General features: G+C 35.6%; 1 protein-coding gene across 1 annotated transcript in view; it reads left to right on the top strand.

Moving 5' to 3' along the window:
• Positions 1-18,442, top strand: part of SMC2 (structural maintenance of chromosomes 2) — a 45,914-nt gene extending 27,472 nt beyond the window's left edge. Inside the window, exons 18-25 of the mRNA XM_044779121.2 lie at positions 69-262; positions 1,249-1,392; positions 5,234-5,428; positions 7,293-7,493; positions 9,447-9,563; positions 12,799-12,959; positions 16,761-16,908; positions 17,930-18,442. Coding sequence (XP_044635056.1) covers positions 69-262; positions 1,249-1,392; positions 5,234-5,428; positions 7,293-7,493; positions 9,447-9,563; positions 12,799-12,959; positions 16,761-16,908; positions 17,930-18,088 — 1,319 coding nt within the window. The 3' untranslated portion in view covers positions 18,089-18,442. The remainder of the gene's footprint in view (positions 1-68; positions 263-1,248; positions 1,393-5,233; positions 5,429-7,292; positions 7,494-9,446; positions 9,564-12,798; positions 12,960-16,760; positions 16,909-17,929) is intronic.
• The last annotated feature ends 550 nt before the right edge of the window (positions 18,443-18,992 follow it).

Raw genomic sequence — 18,992 nt, 5'->3', positions numbered from 1 at the left:
GCCATTATCTGTAACTGTTAATAGTTGAAGGACCTCATTTAGCCACATGTGCCTGCTTTATGATGCAGAGGAAAGTCAGGAGACCTTAAAAAACACTGAAGAAATTAAAAAAAAAGCAGAAGAAAAATATGAAGTATTGGAGAATAAAATGAAAAACGCAGAAGCTGAAAGAGAGAAAGAACTGAAGGATGCTCAGAAAAAACTGGATTGTGCCAAAACGAAAGCAGATGCTTCTAGCAAGAAAATGAAAGAAAAACAACAGGTAATGACCTTTCTTGAAATGGAACCAATCTAAACGTGGTAGAGCATCATTGGTTGGCCTTGTTCATCACAAAATCTAAAAGCAAGGTGTACTTCTTTAGGAAATAAATTATGCATCTTATAAGTCAGATTAAAATATCCTCTTCTCTGAAAACCCTATAATTGAGTGTCATGTGATTGTGAATATGACTTGCGTTGGCTTGCTAATTTTATTTTAAAGAGCAAAGTTGCCTTTTCGTAAATGCTTCATTCGAGTGTGGACCAAAGCTCATAGCACATAGTGGGGCTACATGTAATATCAGAGATTCAGTGTTGACACTTCTATTTGGTGATCGTATGTGTGAAGATTAACTCTGAAAGAATGATGTGAGATGAAGCATGTTGTATTTATAAAGTGCCATTCAATTGTAGACTGGGGGTTTTGGATTATATCTTTTGGATAGTGCTAACTAGAATTTGAATGCAGTTTTTTTCTGTCTCCGAAGACTATGCTCTGAATCACTGTTCTACTTTTCCTCATAGTTTTTCTTTTAACTGACCTTATGATTCTGTCATTAAATAGCTGCACAAAGTATTTTCTAATGAACTAAAGGCTATAATGGTAAAGAAGAAAATTGAGAAATTAATTTTTTTGACATTGAATAATTGTGTTTAAAAAAAGGCTTTACCTCTGCTCATTTATCTGTTATATAGAATTGTACATTATTTCTCCTATAGGAATAAAAGAATAAAGGGAATAGTTTATGCAAAGTTCTTTGAAACCATAAAAATTGTACATACATTTGTCATCATTTTTTTTTAAGTATAGGAAAATAAATTTCCTTTCCTCTCCCTTCTTATGGGGAAGCAGCTTACATGTGTTTTTGATAGTTGAGTAACTAAGCTCTGAGTCTTGCATGAGGATTTTATTGGCTGTGTTGACATGTCCTTATTTATTTTTCAGTAGTTAATAACCTTTTGAATGCCCAGATACTGTGTTTCTTATAGGAAGTTGAAGCTATCACTCTGGAGCTGGAAGAGCTCAAGAGAGAGCATGCATCCTATAAACAACAGCTCGAAGCTGTAAATGAAGCTATCAAATCCTATGAAGGTCAGATTGAAGTAATGGCAGCTGAGGTGGCTAAAAATAAGGTAAGATTTACTTATGGTTTTGGAGAAATTAGAAATGTTAATCTACTTATGAAATGTTGACTTGAACATGTTTGACTTTAGAGGTCTCGGTCTGTTAACTTTTATTATGATAATGATTGCCAATCCACAAAGAATCTTGAAATAATATTACTAATTTTTCTAGTCCAGGTCTACTCAGAAGACAAAAACTGCACCGTAGTTTGAACAGGCAAAATTTAAATAAAAAAGTATTAACTGTAACAGGCGTTTAGAATGATGCGGGATTGATCGCCAAGGGGTAAATAGAACTCTAAAGAATATAGGAGCAATGGATACAGGGAACAGCCCTTATTACCTGTAGGGCTGAAGCAGGGCACCCATGGAAGGGACAAATCTGGAAAACAGCCCCATTCTACCTGCAGGGCTGAGAACCTGATATATATAGTTGAAGACATAACTGTGGCCTGTGGGTGGTGAAGTTTCCTGGAATGCCAGGGGAAATTGTCCATAGGGAAGTGCCACATGGGCAGCACTTGTTGAGAAATAGCTTTCTGGAATGCCAGGGGAAGCCATGCAAGCTGCTAGCCGTTGCACATGACAAGCTTACTTTTGAGAAAAACACATCAAGACCAGGAGGTTAAGTCCCTTTGTTCTGCAGTGTCCCTGCAGCATCCTTTATTGCTGAGGCTTAATATTGTTGCAGCTGGTGAGTGAGAAATGTTCTGATATCAGAAGCAGGGCTATGAAGGGTAGATTTAGGGGTGAGGGGGTCTGAAACGTTATGAAGACATTCTGTTACCTGCAAATTAATGTTGTTGTATGTCTTTGTCAGAGATTGTCCCTCATGAATATTGGATATCTCGGGTGTCCTCTTGTCCCTTTCTGTGATTTTGACCTTGAATCCTGTTTTATTTCATGTTATTTCTACTCCTTTCTTTTTTTTAAATTTTTAAAAATTTTTCTGAGGAAGATTAGCCCCGAGCTAACATCTGCCACCAATCCTCCTCTTTTTGCTGAGGAAGATTGGCCCTGAGCTAACATCTGTGCCCATCTTCCTCTACTTTATATGTGGGACGCCTGCCACAGTATGGCTTGACAAGCGATGCTAGGTCCGCAGCTACAATCCGAACTACTGAACCCTGGGCCACCGAAGCGGAACATGCAGACTTAACCACTGTGTCACTGGGCTGGCCCCCTCCTTTTTGTTTAATTGAGATATAATTGACGTAAAACGTTATGTTAGTTTCAGGTGTACAATATAATGACTTGATGTTTGTGTATATTGTGAAATGATAACCACAACAGTCTCGTTAACATCTGTCACCATGCATAGTTCAACATCGTTTTTCTTGTCATGAGAACTTTTGAGATCTACTCTTAGCAACTTTCAAATATGCAATACAGTATTAATAACTATAGTTACCATGCTGTACGAAATGTCCCTACTTTTGTTTGTGATGTAACTTTCATTTTTTCAGTTTTCTGTTATGTTACTACAGATTCTGTTTTTATAACTAAGTATCATTGATTTGTGTGTTAACTAAATGTGTGTAGCTTTTAACAGGAGAGTTCTACCCATTTATCTACATTGTGGTAAAGAGTGTTTTTGCCTTGCTTTTGTCATCTACATTTTCTGTCATATTTTTCCCTTAAAATGATTGTTTTAATCCATGTGGCGTGCAGTGGTTTGGAAAATAAGTCTTTCCTCTTGATTCTGTTCATGGTGAAATTCAAGTTTTTTAACATTGTTTATCAAATACAATTTTTTAACTACTCCTTTTTGAAGATAAGGGATCAAAAAGCTTCTTAGCTTTGAGTTGCTGATTGAATTTTCTCCAGTTTCTGTTCAGTTTCTAGTTTTCCTCTAAAGTAAATTTTGGTTTTTAAAAATATTTTTCGTTTCCTTCTGATTGGTTGTCTTTTAATCTCATATTTATTTCGTCTCATTCCTCCATATTTTCTATGTCTTTCATGGACATCATAGTGTAGAATTTTTAAAAATTAGGTACTGTGTTTCTAAAGAGAAATGTGAAAATAAAATAAGCTACTCCTTCCTTAATCTAAATAAAGATAAAATCAAGACATATATATTTCTATCAAGAGGATATCCATTTTTCTTTATGGAAACTGTAAAATGGATCACTTAGTTTTTAAAGATTATTCTTTTGGGCTCTACATCCTAAATTGTTTCCCTTGGCTGATATGAGTGCCTGAGGACACTCCCAGGGAATTAAGAAAGGAAGCTGCCTACTAACTAATTAGGCTCAGATAAGCAAAACTAAAATTTCATTTCTACTCAATCTTAAGTAACAAATTTCTCGTGGTTCTTCTTACCATTGTAAAAAACATTAAAACACCCACAATGGCAATGCAATCTTTAAATTCTAGCATGAGAGAATCTTCGTCAGATACAGTGTTAGTAATAAACCTGTGTCTGTTATTATTTCCTTTGGTTAATACCAGAGTATTTAACACTTTCTTTTCTTCTTCTTGAAAAGTTTTAAAAAGGGACCGGCCCTGTGGCTGAGTGGTTAAGTTCACGCACTCTGCTTCGGTGGCCCGGGGTTCGGATCCTGGGCACAGACATGGCACCGCTCATTAGGCCATGTTGAGGCAGTGTCCCACATGCCAGATCTAGAAGGATGCACAAGTAAAATAGACAACTATGTACTGGGGGGATTTGGGGAGAAAAAAGCAGAAAAAAAAAGAAGATTGGCAATAGTTGTTAGCTCAGGTGCCAATCTTTAAAAAAAAAAAGTTTTAAAAAGCCTGAAATATCTTTGAGTTTTTTAGATGAATGTCATGATTTATCATTCTTCTGCAAAAGACCTCTAAGGACACAAGTTAAACATTATAAGGAAATTAAAGAGAATTATTAAAGAGAAAGAATGTACTCTTAGAACACATTCAATAACCTAATCATAATGTCAAGTATTCTTTATTACTCACAATTATCTTGTTTTCTAATGAGCATGCCTAAAAAATTCCCAACTTTTTACTGGTGCTTTTAATCACATAATAGAGATCTATTCTTCCTCAGTCTTTTTTAGCAGGTTGTTCTCCTACTTTGTTCCCCCCCCAAATCTAAGTTGAGCTTGGTCTTTTTGTCTTTAGATGTTTGTGTGAGTTTGTGACCATATCTTTACCAGAAGAACTTTTAAGATCTAGGATGAAGCAGAGGCTGTTGGGGTAGTGGGAGGGAGATAGAAATACTAGCTGTAATTACCACTTTGGAGGTTGCGTAGCTTCTACCTTGAGAGGTAGGGAGATAGTCAAAGTCAGAGCAAGAAGTTTTTATTTGTCACAGATGTATCTCTTCAAAGACGTTTCTGTTCTTTTTTGATTCTCTATTTTGACCCCAGTGCTAGAACCAAACACTGACCTTCCATTGCCACTGGTAAAGTCCTATGGCTTAACGTTTATAAAAGGGAAAAAGCAAATCCCAGCCTACCTTACTTCTACCCCTGTTCTTTGTTCCTCCTCATATTGTCATTTGGAGGGGGTATGTCAGATTATCTTCTTGTTGACTACCCAGAAATAACACTTTGTGAGAGACATCACAGGTCAGGTTCCAGCAGTCCCTCCTCCCCTTGATTGATGCCAGCCAAACTGTAGCCAGTAGAAACTTGGTTGCTTCAAGCATGAAAACTGCATCCCATCCCTTTTTTCTAGTGGTCATACAAGTTTTCTCCCATGTAAAAATTCACTGGTCATTTTAAAGGAGGTATAAAATGTAGAGTTAGGTGGTCATCTGCCTGCAATCACGTTGCCACCTTGCCCAGAAGTCTGTTAGATGATCTTTTAGTAAACTAAAAATATTTCCATATTACCTTGCTGTATATTGTCTTCTAATTTGTTTCAGGAATCAGTAAAGAAAGCTCAAGAAGAGGTGACCAAGCAAAAGGAAGTGATAACAGCCCAAGACAATGTAGTTAAAGCTAAATATGCAGAAGTGGCAAAATATAAAGAGCAAAACAATGATTCTCAGCTTAAAATTAAGGAACTAGACCACAACATCAGCAAACATAAACGAGAAGCTGAAGATGCTGCTGCAAAGGCACGTTTCCATTCATTTTTACCCTTAATCAGATTTTTGCTGCTGGGTCATTGAAATATTCCAGTAAACTGCTTGATGAAGAACTTAGTATAAATGGCAGAACTACTGTGTAACATAATTTTGAGGCTTACGGCTACGTTGACTGCTTCTCGGCAATGTTCATTTTCACCAAATGGCACAAATATCTTTTAAATTTACTTTCAGGTATTCCTATCTATAAGATGTTTTTACCAAATATTTAGTGGTCTCCCATGGAAATGACTGTTTTTTGTCCCTAAATGTTCATAGAAATAATTACTAATGTATTAGTAATAATATACATGTTCTTTACCTTATTTCAAATTGAATTTGAAGAACTCACAGAAATATATACAGGCAACTTGTAAAATAAGGACGTAATTGGCTTCTGGATGTTCTTAGAGGATTAGTACAGTCAACTGCTTGGCAAAACATTAGATTTCAAATGAGGCTGCAGCAATGATCTTTTTGAGGTTATCCTACAGTTTTTTGGTCTCTTAAAAGTTTCTTCCTTTCATGTATCACAATGCCTTAAGTACTTTCTGCTTTTGCAGAAATTCATTGCTTGGTTAAGAGACTGCATCCATGTGATCTTAATAATTCAGCCGTCATGTTTTCTTACAGGTGCATAACAGTTTGGTGCCTTTTACATCTTTTTTAGCATCATAAGAGTATAGGAGATTTAACTTTATAAAGATCAGAACATACAAAACAGTATCCTCACCCTCTGAAAAAGCCATGAGTACTTTTTCAGGTGTTCATTACTTGGTTTAAAAAACATTTTTATGGCCACATCATACAATCCTAATATTTTATTAGTATTGATTTCCCACTAGTGTTAGTGGACTCATTGACATATTACCAATGATAATATTACTGTTAATAGTTTTTTGCCAATTGAAAATTCTGGTGTTGGTGATTGCTAAAGGATTTTATTTACAGTTAAGGAAGTAAAAAGAGGGATTTGTAAATGGAACTGCTAAAAAGTCAAAGATTCTTTGAAATACGTAGTTTATCAAATATTTATTACGTATGGACTACTGTCAGATATTATGCCAAGCACTATAGATATAAGAATGACCAACGTGTACACAGAGTGGCTTCATAGAACTTATAGGTCAGCAGGAAGGATAGACTAGGAAGGATCATTTTACGTTGGAGCCTAGAGGTGAGACAATAGCCATGGAATTAATAAACAAATTGACAAGGGTTAGATTCTACCAGTTACAACCAACCTTAAACAATTCGAGTAGAGGAAAGTCTTCCTGAAGTGATTTAAATTTTTTAAGCAGTTGTATTATATGAAGAAGTATTTTCCTTTGCCTTGTCAAAAGAGAGAGGCGAGGGGATGGACTCAAACTTTAGGGCAATTTTTTACTTAGATTATAATTCTGAGTAGAATTATTAGATATCAGTCAGGATTAGGCTTCCACAAATTTTACCAAATCTAAGATGTAAGTAATCCTATAAGAATTTTAATTTTCACAAGTTCTTTTTTGAAGCAGTCGATTGAATTTGGTCAAATCTGGAGCCTCAGGTGACTTATATTTCATTCTAATGGAGATGTTTTACATATACTTTGTAAAAAATTCTCTGAGTTGGCTCTTATTCTAATGCTGAAGTAATAGGAAGATCTTTTTCTATACTATCCCTTATTTCTTGAGCCTATCCTCCAGATAAAAATATTCATACTTATTCAAATTTATACTTACTCAGACTTTTTCAAATGAATCATTGTGGGGTTTTTCTCCAAAATATTTGATTTAAAATTAATAAATATTTAAGAAACTGGATTTTAAATGTAAGTTTGTAAGCAGTGATAGATCCTTCTATTATATGTGGCTAGGTGTCCAAAATGTTGAAAGATAATGACTGGATTAATGCAGAGAAACACCTCTTTGGGCAACCCAATAGTGCGTATGATTTCAAAACTAACAACCCAAAAGAAGCTGGTCAGAGACTTCAGAAGCTGCAAGAAATGAAGGAGAAACTAGGAAGAAATGTCAACATGAGAGCTATGAACGTACTGACAGAAGCTGAAGAGCGAGTGAGTCGTGTTCCTATGACTGTCCACCTTAGAATATGAGTAGCGTTGATGGCTATATGACCACTGTGGCAGTTGTTAGTCATCCTTTTGCTTGATGCCCTTGATAATTGTTTTCTTTTTCTTTCTTTTCAGCTCTTTCTTTTCTTACTTCATTCTTTTTGCATCACAGCTTGTTTATGTGTTCTGTAGTACGTTGGATAACCTTTCCACTGTCTTTGCCCTTTGCCATACCCGTGTTCTACTCTTCTTATTCTTGGTGTAAATAAAAGTAACACTTTTTAATCATGTTAACTCCTCACATTTCTATCATTTCTTTCCCTTGCCTTGAAATGCTTTGAAAAATAGGGTATCCTGCTGTCTGCCTCCTCACTGGTCACTCCATGACTACTGTCTTCCTTTTGACTCTAGTGTGTACTGGAATCATTATATAAGTAATGACTAAGACTGTTCTATACATAACCTCTGTTTTACTAATCTGTAAATCCAGCAGCATCTTCTCTGTTTTAATGCTCTCAGTTACTTGATAATGTTATCTATCTCCCCTACCCTGACGGAACTTTGAGTCTGCTGTGTCACTAGAAAAATCCAAAGGGGAAAGCAGTCCCTCTTCTTCCCCATAGGAAATAGCAGTCTGAGTCATTTTATATTATGCCCTATACCTTCTTTAATTCTGCAAAATTCTATTTGAATTTGCATAATAGAGTTAATGAGAGCTCTGTAAAAGTGATAGTACTTATGAGCTCAATTACTTTTAAGAAATTTTGCTGTAATGAGTTTTTTAAACTGTTATTGATGTTAGTATCTACACAGGATCTGTATTATATTAGATACCAACCAGGCTAATAATGCACGTGTTGTGATCTCTATAAAATGTTCTCCATTAAAGCTTTGCAGTATGTGGCATATTTGTGTAAGGAAATGCATAACATCGTGAGACTTGTTCACTTTTACTTGTTTGCTTTTATTAGATAATGATAACTGGTTCTGTTATTTTTTAAAAGGAATTCACCAACTCTCATCTGCTTACCAGAGACGAAAGCTCTATTGTTGATCTGCAGATGGCCTTTCGTTTTACTTTTTGTTGTATTTTGTGTGTCCCCGCATAAGAAACTACATGGAATTATGCAAAGAATAATATAAAAATGTGAAAGGAGGTTTTACGAGCTTGGCCATAAAGGAGAAGGGACAGCAAGGAAGCTGGAAGACTGGCTCGAGTTTTTAAGAGAGAATTTGAAGCCTCCTTGAAATGTCAGGCTTTGAGGAGAAATGAGTTAAGAGGATTTTTAGAAAGTCCTTCTGCCTCTCATTGTATAATTATTCCTCTTCAGCCTCCTTCAAATTTTTTTTCAGTAAATTTCTACGTTAACCGGGGAAGGTCACTCTGAAGATGTAATGTTTGAGCTGAAACTTATGAGGCACCGGTTATGTCAGATAGGGAGAAGGAGCATTTTGGGAAGAAAAAATTTGGGGGGAACTGAAAAAAGACCATGTGGCTGCAGCCTCGGGAGGAGGCTGATGCCAGAATGTAACAGATACATAAGGATAAGTATATAGGACTTGTACATCGTGGTGAAGAATTGAAATTTTATTTGCGTCACTGCTAAGATTGACCTTAAGAAGAAAGCATGTGGGACTACTTTTGAGTTTACCTATGACACATTTTCCTTTTTGCCTTGTCTGCTAGGAGGACAAGGGAATGTTAGAGGAGGCAGAATATTTCAGGAGCTTATCTCCATTAAGTTTTCAACTACAGTAATTGAATTTTACATAGAAGTGATATATTTACTTGCCTCGTAATTTGATTTACATTATAACTCTTAATGCAGTATATCTTTTTGGTAAGTAAGAGAATATATATTATATATAAAAATAATGAAACCTCTTTATTCCTAATTGTAGAATATCAAGAAAATTTTATATTTTCCCAATTAAGTATGCTTTTTATCTTATTAGTATAATGACTTGACAAAGAAGAAGAGAATTGTAGAAAATGACAAATCCAAAATCCTTGCAACTATAGAGGACCTTGACAGGAAGAAGAACCAAGCCCTCAATATTGCTTGGCAAAAGGTATTTGAGCTGAAACTATAATCATTTGGTCTGTATGAGGCAAGGAGGAGAAATATTGTCAATAGATTTGTACTCTGAAGGTGAATTTGAAATGGCTCATTTGTGTTTGACTGAGGCACATACTCACGCCTTAATTAAAACCTCATAGACTTTTAAATGTGTTTTGTCCTTTTGGACTTGGCTACTTCCCATTCGCAAAGCTAAGTTTGAGTCACTCCATCATATTCTTGTACTCTACATCTCTGGTTCCTAAGTTATATTAAATTCCACCTTTCTAGATTTCGCCATTTTTCATTCTTACCTTGTTTGCCAGGTCTGTGTGACCTTTAAAGAGGATACCATTTGTCCTCTTTCCTTCCCATGACATCATAGGCTCTTACTTTTGGAAGAAACCTTAGTACTGTCCGATATCTGCTATACCTCACTCACCCTCTGCTGGAAACTGGAAGCAATCTCATTTTCACACTGGAGAAGCTCTGATTGTTGGAAAACCTCTCCCAAGCACCCCTTCAGTTCTAACCTCCTTGGTTTCTCTTTCCCATCTCAGGTCAAATATTAGTTCTAAGAACATTTCCAGGTAGCAAGACTGGTGTATTCTTTACCACTTACAAATTATTCATTGCACTTCAGAATTCCTAAGTATTATGCATTCTGTAGGTTTTTAGCAAAGCATTTTGTACATGTTAGCTTAATAATTATATTAATAATCATTAATTAATATTAATTAATATTAATTAATAATTATATTAATAATTATAACACATATTAAGCAGTTACTGTTAGTTATCTTAACATGAATTATCTTAAGACAATTCCATAATTTTGATAGTTATTATCTCTATTTCATAGATGAAGAAACCAAAGCTTAGAGAGATGAAATAGCCTAAGATCATAAAGCCAAAAGGTGGAAAAACTGGTAGTCTCTTTTCCTAAATTAGAACCAAAGTTAAAATTGCCTGTTGTTGCTAACTGTTGTCACCCTTGTTGCCCTTTAAGAATTAGGCAATAAACAAGGAAGTCTAGTGTTCTCTTTTACTGGTCTCTTATTCGGCAGAATCCCAATTACCATTTTTGTTTTGTTTTATGACAACTTTGGTAGATTTGGAGGTTCTTTACTGTTGTTTCTGTTTCGCTGGCTGCATCTATTTGTCTCCTTTAGGATAATTCCTTAGCCTCTCAGTGTAGAAATTTTCCTGTATCCATCATAGCAAAAGACTCTTATTCAAAAGATTCCAAACATAGTTACTGTGTTGTTTGATGCTTTAACAAGCTTCTGGATTTAACTGGGTACCTTGCCTCTGTAAGAACTTTATTTTCAGTAATCAGTCATCTTGTTTTTCCTGCTCTATGACTTCTTTTCAGTGCTCCATCTTCTTGTAGTATCTGTCTTTTAAAAATGCATGCCAAAGGTTGGCCCCATTTTTCTTGTACAACGTCTGGATTTACCACTGGATCTGGGAAGTTTTGTCTTTTCTCCATGGTTCCTGGATTTAGTGCAAGTACAAATTTATCCTTTAAGTGGATTTTTCCCCAATTTCAAAGATTCTCCCAAAGCAAGTAAATTTCAGTGCTTATTATATTTCAGACTGTATTTACATATTAATTTTCTCATTTAATCATCACAATAACTTAATGAGGTAGGAACTATAATTATGAGCATTATATACTTCCTTCTGGTATCAGACATACTTGGTTCACAAAGCCAGAGTATTTTAGGCCCTGGTTGTGTTTTCTTTTTTTTTGTTTCCTCTTAACCTCACTGGATTTTCAAAATTCGATTGCATTTCATCTTTATATCTCTCCTTGAATATAATTCATTTCCTATTTAAGATAAGGCTGTGCTCTTCTCTGCCCATTAACTGGTTAGTTTCTCTTTTCCACTCTGGAAGAGTTTCCATGTGGGGTCCATGGGCATGTTTGGGGTCTAGTAGTACTCCACTGTGTTAGTCCTGTGCTGCCTCTACCCGCCTGGCCAAAAAACTTTTAAAAAAAGAAAGAAAGAAAAAGAACCTAGAGGGTTTATAAATATTATGATATTTTCCATCTTTCCCAAAAAAGACAGTGGTCCTCTCTGCATTGCGATGAACCTTGCCTAGCTCTGGAAATCTATTCCAGATAAAACTAGAACCTGCTTCCTCTGTGTAGGATATTACTCAGCCTGTGTGTAGTTGCTCTTAAATATGAATTCCTTAGTAAATCTATATTCAGAAGCACTGCTTCTGTCTAGGAAATTTCCGTATTACTACAAATATTGATAAAAAGTATACTTGCACTTGAGTTTTGTACTTGAATTTGGAGATTTCCCTAGAGAGCATGGCTGTCAAATTGACTTGGGTGTGTGCATGAGTGTGTTCATATATAGTCTCAAATTTGCTGCAGAACTCTTTAAAATTACTCATGTCTTTAAAGACAGATGGCTGAATTTTCAAATCATTGATCAGGTGCATATGCACAAAAATTACCCAGTCACAAGCTAGAATATAGGCCCTAAATCTCTGTGTAATCTCCTACTATGGCTTGATGGAGATAGGCCAAACAGCTTCTTTAAGCCTTATTCTCTTGGGGTCCAATCCTATTCTTGTCCCTTGACACCTTAGCTTCTTTGGCTATGGGAAGAAGCATATAGAAAAGAACTATTCAGTGCCTTGAACAGATCTGGTTGTGTGATTTCATGCTTCCTTTTCTCCTAGGCTTCACCTTGATCTTCTTAGGCTTTTTAACATTAGCTGATGACCGCCAGTCAACAGAAAACAGGTTTTATAGGAGAACATTTTATGCCAAAAAGAGAGTTTTTGTTTTGCTTTTGCTTCTCCAACTGAAAGTTCAGTGTCCTATATTATATAATTGTATGCCTCTGATGATTCCTGCAATATGACCTGCAAAAGTATCAAAGCTTCAGGGTAGAGTTAGAGATATAGCTTCTAGTTCCCTCTGGAAGTGAGAGCAGGAATCAGTAATCTATTTCTGTAAAGGGACAGATGATAAATACTTCTGGCCTTGTGAGCCATATAGTCTCTGTTGCACCAACTAGACTCTATTGTTGTAATGCTTGCAGCCAAAGCAATACTTAAATGAATGGGCATGGCCAGCTTTGTCACATGGGCCATAATTTGCCAACACCCGAGTTAGAGTAACAGACAACAGAATATACCTGGTGGGTTGCATATACACATATCAACATTTGATTCTTCTTGGAAAACCTCCTATGATATTTTAATATCATTTTTTTATCCAGGTGAACAAGGACTTTGGATCTATTTTCTCTACTCTTTTACCTGGTGCAAATGCTATGCTTGCACCACCAGAGGGGCAAACTGTTTTGGATGGTCTGGAGTTCAAGGTTGCATTAGGAAATACTTGGAAAGAAAACCTAACTGAACTTAGTGGTGGTCAGAGGTGAGTAATCCCTTTGCAATATTATAATTCCTAATTCCTCTTACTTTATTATAATCCATCATCTCATTGCCTCCCAATTTTATTTGTTTTGCTTTGCTTAGCTATCTTTGCATGTAGTGTTTAAGGAGACTAATGTGTAAGACTACAAATTTTGGTTAGAATATTTGATTAAAAGAGTAGGCAACAAAGGAGAAATAAGGATGAGCAACTAGAAAACTAGACAAAATACATGAAAAGCAATTGTTTTCAGACATTGGAAAACGAGTAGCCGAGGAGAATACCTGAAAGAAAGGAAAGAAAAGTACTGAGCCAAGTGTTTACCCAGCTTTCTTCCTGGGAGCAATTTCTGCACTGCGGATACAGGGAGGGGAACCCACACAAAGCCCAGTTGTCTCACTAGATTAAGGGAACAGAGATTAAGATTTTGGGAGGCCCCAGTGAGCTATACCTTAGCGTTAGGTCTGTACTATCCCTGAAGTGAAGGGTCCTCTAGAATGCCTTACTGCAGTTCACTGAAGGCCTTGAAGAGATCAGGGTGATCTGCATGTAACTTAATTATTTCTCAGAACAAAGCCCAATACTCTTTAAAGAAAGACAACAAAATTGAGACTGAACAACGTCATCACAATTTCCAGCATCTAGGAAAAATTACTAGACAAAACAAGAAAATGTGGCTCTTACATAACCTAGAGAAAAATCAGTAAATGGAAACAGACTCAGAAATAACAGGTGATGACACTAGCAGACAAGGAAGTTAGAGTAACTATTTCCAAGAATTAACAGGAAAAAAAGAAAGTGATGAGAGAAATGGAAGCTATTAAAAAAGAATCAGAGAACTTCTGGAGATAAAAAAAATATACCTGAAATGAAAAGTTCATTGCATGAGATTAATAGCCAATTAGACAATGTAAAAGAAACAGAAGTGAATTTCAAGGCATAGCAATAGAATGTATTCAGGCTAAACTAACAAACACCAAGCTATAAAAACAAAACTTCAGTGACCTGTGGGACAATATCAAGCAGTCTAACATATTGGAGTTCCAAAAGGAGAGGAGGAGGCAAAAAGAAAATTGCTTGAAGAAATAATGTGTCCACATTTTCCAGATTTGATGAGTTCTGTAAACCCACAGACTTGATTTCTGTGAACCCCAGGTAGGATAAACACATATACTCCTCCCCACATACAATACCACAGCAAGGCATGTCATACAAAATTGCTGAAAACCAGTAATTAGGAGAAAAATCTTAAAAGCAGCCAGAGGTAAAAAGGCATATGACATGCCAAGGAACAAAGATAAGAGTGACTTAGACTTCTCATCAAAAACTGTGCAAGACAGAAGTCTGGAACAACATCTATAAGTGCTAACAAAAAAACATGTCAACCCAGCATTCTATACCTAGTAGAAACATTCTTCAAATGAAGGCAATAGAAATATTTTTTCTGAAAAACAAAAGCTGAAAGAATTTGATCCCATCAGAGCTTTTACAAGTTAAAGGAAATTCTCAGGTGAAAGGAAGATGATACCGACGGAAACTTGGATCTACCTAAAGGAATGAAGGGTGTGGAAATAGCATGGTCTGGGCTTCAGGGAAGTTTCTTCCAGCATTACACAGTGATTCATACTGAGAGAAACTTAGAAGGTCATGTGGCCTAACTCCTTACCTGCAGAGAGCCAAATAATTAAAACCTCCTGAGGGAACACTGAATATTCACATAATTGAAGATGGTTATTTGTTTTTTATTTTCCTCTGTGGATGTACAAACCATAGTCCATGAATTGTTCTCATGTGCCCTATAAGGCCATTGTGTAACTCTTAGATACATAGAAAATACTAAGACCTCTCAATTTTCCTTATGAAATCCTTTATCAAATAATGAGCAGAATATCAGTCCACTCTATATTTTTCATTCATGATAAAATTCCTGAATATTTTAAAAGTCTAAAAGACAGCTTCTGCTGCCTGTTAAGGAACACTGAATTCCACAATTTAGATCACAGTATGTTTAACTGTTTTTGCCAAAGTTCTAGAAAATGTTTTGAGGAAAATAAAAAATGTATGCTTATTTTCTTATTGGGACCTAAACATTACTTCCTTCGTTAAGATGATATAAACTTATTTTTAGATATACCATTATCCAGCATAGTAGTTTAGTACTTGGTGGGAGTTTTTTTTTCTGAATGACTAAGTGTAAAACTCAATGCTTTAAACATTTGACATAGAGAAAGGCAGTGAAAAAAATTTTAGGTTGAATGACTTCAGCTCCCCTCTATGGAGGTAAATGTCAATCTCACTATTGTTTGATTTTTATCATACTGTTTCATTAATTTTCTTTCTGGAAATTTTAGTTTCACCTTCCTAGACTCCCTTCACTGTGCACATACTTTTTTCCCACTTACATGTTTCTTAATAAATACCTGTTGGGATGCGGTAAGCATTAGATTGACTATTTACTGTAGTGCTGCATACCAAGAGATGTTTGAAGTTACAGAAAAATGTGCTGCAAATGTAATTTTTATTCTAATGTTAAATAATTAAAAATATTTTGTGTTAAACTAAACGACTTTTTAATAAAATATGTTTAAGAAAAAATAAGAATTATTATAACTCTATATCAGATTAGAATGAAAACAGCTTTGGTTAAAAGGGTTGGTTAACTAGAAGAGAAATTAAAAAGAGCTGCAGAATCTAAAAGTAGGCATAAACTACAAATTTTAAATGAGGCTATTGGGGCTCTCCAGAGAAACAGAATCAGTAGTGTGTTTGTGTGTGTGTGTGTGTGTGTGTGTGTGTTTGTGTGTGTGTATGAAGAGATTTATTATAAGGAATTGGCTCATTTTATTGTGGAGGCTGAGAAGTCTGCAATTTGCTGCCAGCAAGCTGGAGACCCGGGAAAGCCAGTGTTGTGGTTCAGTTTGGGTCTGAAGGCCTGGGGACCAGGAGCACTGAGGGCAGAATACCCATGTCGCAGCTCAAGTAATCTAGGAAATTCTTTCTTCTGCTTTCTTTACTGTTCAAGCCCGTAATGGGTTGGATGATGTCCACCCACACAGGAGAAGGCAGAACTGCTATACTGAGTCTTCCAATTCGAATGCTAATTTCATCCAGAAATACCTTCACAGACACACCCAGAAGTAATGTTTAGCTGGATATGTCAGTACCCCATGATCTAGTCTAGTTGACACACAAAATTAACCATCACATAAGGATTGTTTGAACTTCTGACAATGTGAAGTATTTAAAGTAACGGGCCATAAATCTATGCAACTTATTCTCAAATGGTGCCAATAAAAAAATAGATTGCCTGTGTATGTTTGTGTGTCTGTGCATGTGGGTACATACACAGTAAAAGTTTGAAAGAGTTATAAACCAGTTACTGTTTTACCAGTAGCTGTTGTCTTAACAAGTTTAAGTATGTAGCCCTCACTCACCTGCTACCTATGTATCTAATAAGCAGTTGGAGAAGGAAAGAAAAACTCTTAACACTGACGTGATCTTTTCTTAAGGATGGGTACTGAATATAACATCCTGATTATCTGACTGGAATAAAAATTATAAACTTATTCTATTCAAAATAAAACTCATTGAAGAGAGGAAAAATGGAAAGCTAAAATAAAAGCAACATTTTAATACAATAAAAGTGTTAAAACTTAAAATTCTTGTTTGCCATGACTATCTTTCAGCTACTAAATATACACTATTCATCAATAATAATAGTAATAACAGAGATTTGCTTCAATTTTTTGGTAAAAAGTGGTAAAATCAAGTTCTGCAGCTTTTCTTCTGCTCTCCTTTTCTTAGGTCTTTAGTGGCTTTGTCATTAATACTGTCCATGCTCCTCTTCAAACCTGCTCCAATTTATATCCTGGATGAGGTGGATGCAGCCTTGGACCTTTCTCATACCCAGAATATCGGACAGATGCTGCGTACTCATTTCACACATTCTCAGGTAAGAGCCAGAAAAAATGTCTCAGTAATAGTTTAAGTATAGTATTTTTCTAAATCTTCTTTAGTTGTGGTTAATATTAAGATATTGAGCGTTGAGGAATACTTAAACATTGTGTGTTTCTTTAAATGTATACTTGTATTCAAATGGGTATAGAAGGAAAGAGGGTTTGGTCTCCTATTAGAGAAATAACCTAGCATTACAATTGTTGGTTGTAGCATGAGCGAGAATCTAATTTTTTCATAATTTGGAATTAATTTAGAGTTAATGCAGTTATTTTCTCTAGCTACCAGAGGATGCACAATCAAAAGACTATTTCAAGAATATACCTAGTGTCAGAAAATCATATGGTACTTGAGGGGGTATTCTTCATTTCTCCTGGCTAGAAAGTAGAGAAAAGCCTCTGAAGCTAACAGCAATTTGTATATTTATTGAACTGTTGCTGCAGGAACTGGGGCTGCCGAACATGGTTGTATAGATAATGCATTGTGCAACTCTGGGGGGCTTCTCGTTTCATAATTATCATAGAATGTATTTATTATGGCAGTTTTTTTTTGCAGATAACAGTGAAGTAGGACCTTTTCTTAATTATGCAAATGTTCCATTTGAGCTAGTAGTAGTGTTGTAGGAACTTGAAGCCTTCTTTGATATTATTAAAATATCACAGAGAAAAATATTTCACTAGGGCATTTAGAGCTAGCACAAAACAGTGATGCCAGCTGCAGAAGATAGCAACAGGCAGTCAACCAGCAGGAGGCAGTAAACCCGGGTAATGCAGCACTCAGGGTAAAATTTAAGAGACTGCTAAAACTGAATTTGGAAAGCTAGAATCCATTTAAGGGCCTAATATTATGACTGTTTGTTACTTGCATTTGAGGTTGTGCATTTGCTTAGAGCCAAGCATTTAAAGAAAGAGCAAAATCAAAATATCTCCAAACAGTTCTTAACCCCAGTATAAAAAAGGAGTGAACTTGAAGAATATTATGAAAAGTATTTTTTATGATTTTTTTCTTTTTCCCTTCAGTTCATTGTGGTGTCCCTAAAGGAAGGTATGTTCAACAATGCAAACGTCCTTTTCAAAACCAAGTTTGTGGATGGCGTTTCTACAGTAGCCAGATTTACTCAGTGTCAAAATGGAAAGATTCCAAACGAGACCAAATCCAAGGCAAAAGGACCCAAATGATCAGATGTGGAAGTTATAAATACAAATTTGCTCCTTTACCTTGACCTGTTTTTTAAACAAACTTTGTAAGAACTCGGGGTTTATCTAACTTGTTTATATAAAAAGGTAATGTTATTTTGTTACTTAACGCATACTTTCTCTTCCTTTATATAATCACTTATAAATGAGCATAGATTCCTCTTTTCTTCGTATTAACTATGGTCCAATTACTGTGATTGTGATTTTATGCATGTCATCAGATGTTCTTACACAAGTCTTTATATATTAGGGAGACTGAGATACCTGGTTGGTGGTAAATTCTGTTTGTAAAGGAAAAAATACAAAGAAACCGATTAAATTAAATTATAGGATAAATATAGCTGATAGTTTTAAATACTAAGCTTAATTCCTAACGTAATATTAGTGTATTTTCTATTGCTAATAAAGTCATTCGGTCAGGAAGAATTATAAAGCAAGTCGCTGGACCAACAAAGGGAACACCAAGAAATCTGTTAGGCGTGCATGGAGCTATTTGTAGTTAGCTCCTTGAGGACACAGTGCCAGATCCCTGAGTAAAACTCAGATGGGAAACAGATCTTGAAAGATTTCTCTCATTTTAATGATGCTTCAATATCATGTTTCTGTATGCATAGTAATTCGTCTCTGCAATCCTAATTTTTTTAAAAGTCTTTATGAATATTTTAATAGCTTGGGAAAAGGTGTGTTGCATGCTCTTCTCTGCTGCAAATTTATCTAAAATCTCCTAATATTTTCAAAGATTTTTGTCAGCCTTTTCATAATGCAATCAATAGCAATCTATTGGTGAATGAGACTGTAGGAGCCAGCAGACTAACCAAATTTTTCTTCTTCCTTCAGTCCGATTCGTATGTAAATAAATAGAGCCATCTGTTTTACCAAAAGGACT

This window comes from Equus asinus, chromosome 10 (genome assembly GCF_041296235.1).
Source record: "Equus asinus isolate D_3611 breed Donkey chromosome 10, EquAss-T2T_v2, whole genome shotgun sequence".
Classification (NCBI taxonomy): Eukaryota; Metazoa; Chordata; class Mammalia; order Perissodactyla; family Equidae; genus Equus; species Equus asinus.
This window is presented reverse-complemented; position numbering and strand designations above follow the sequence as displayed.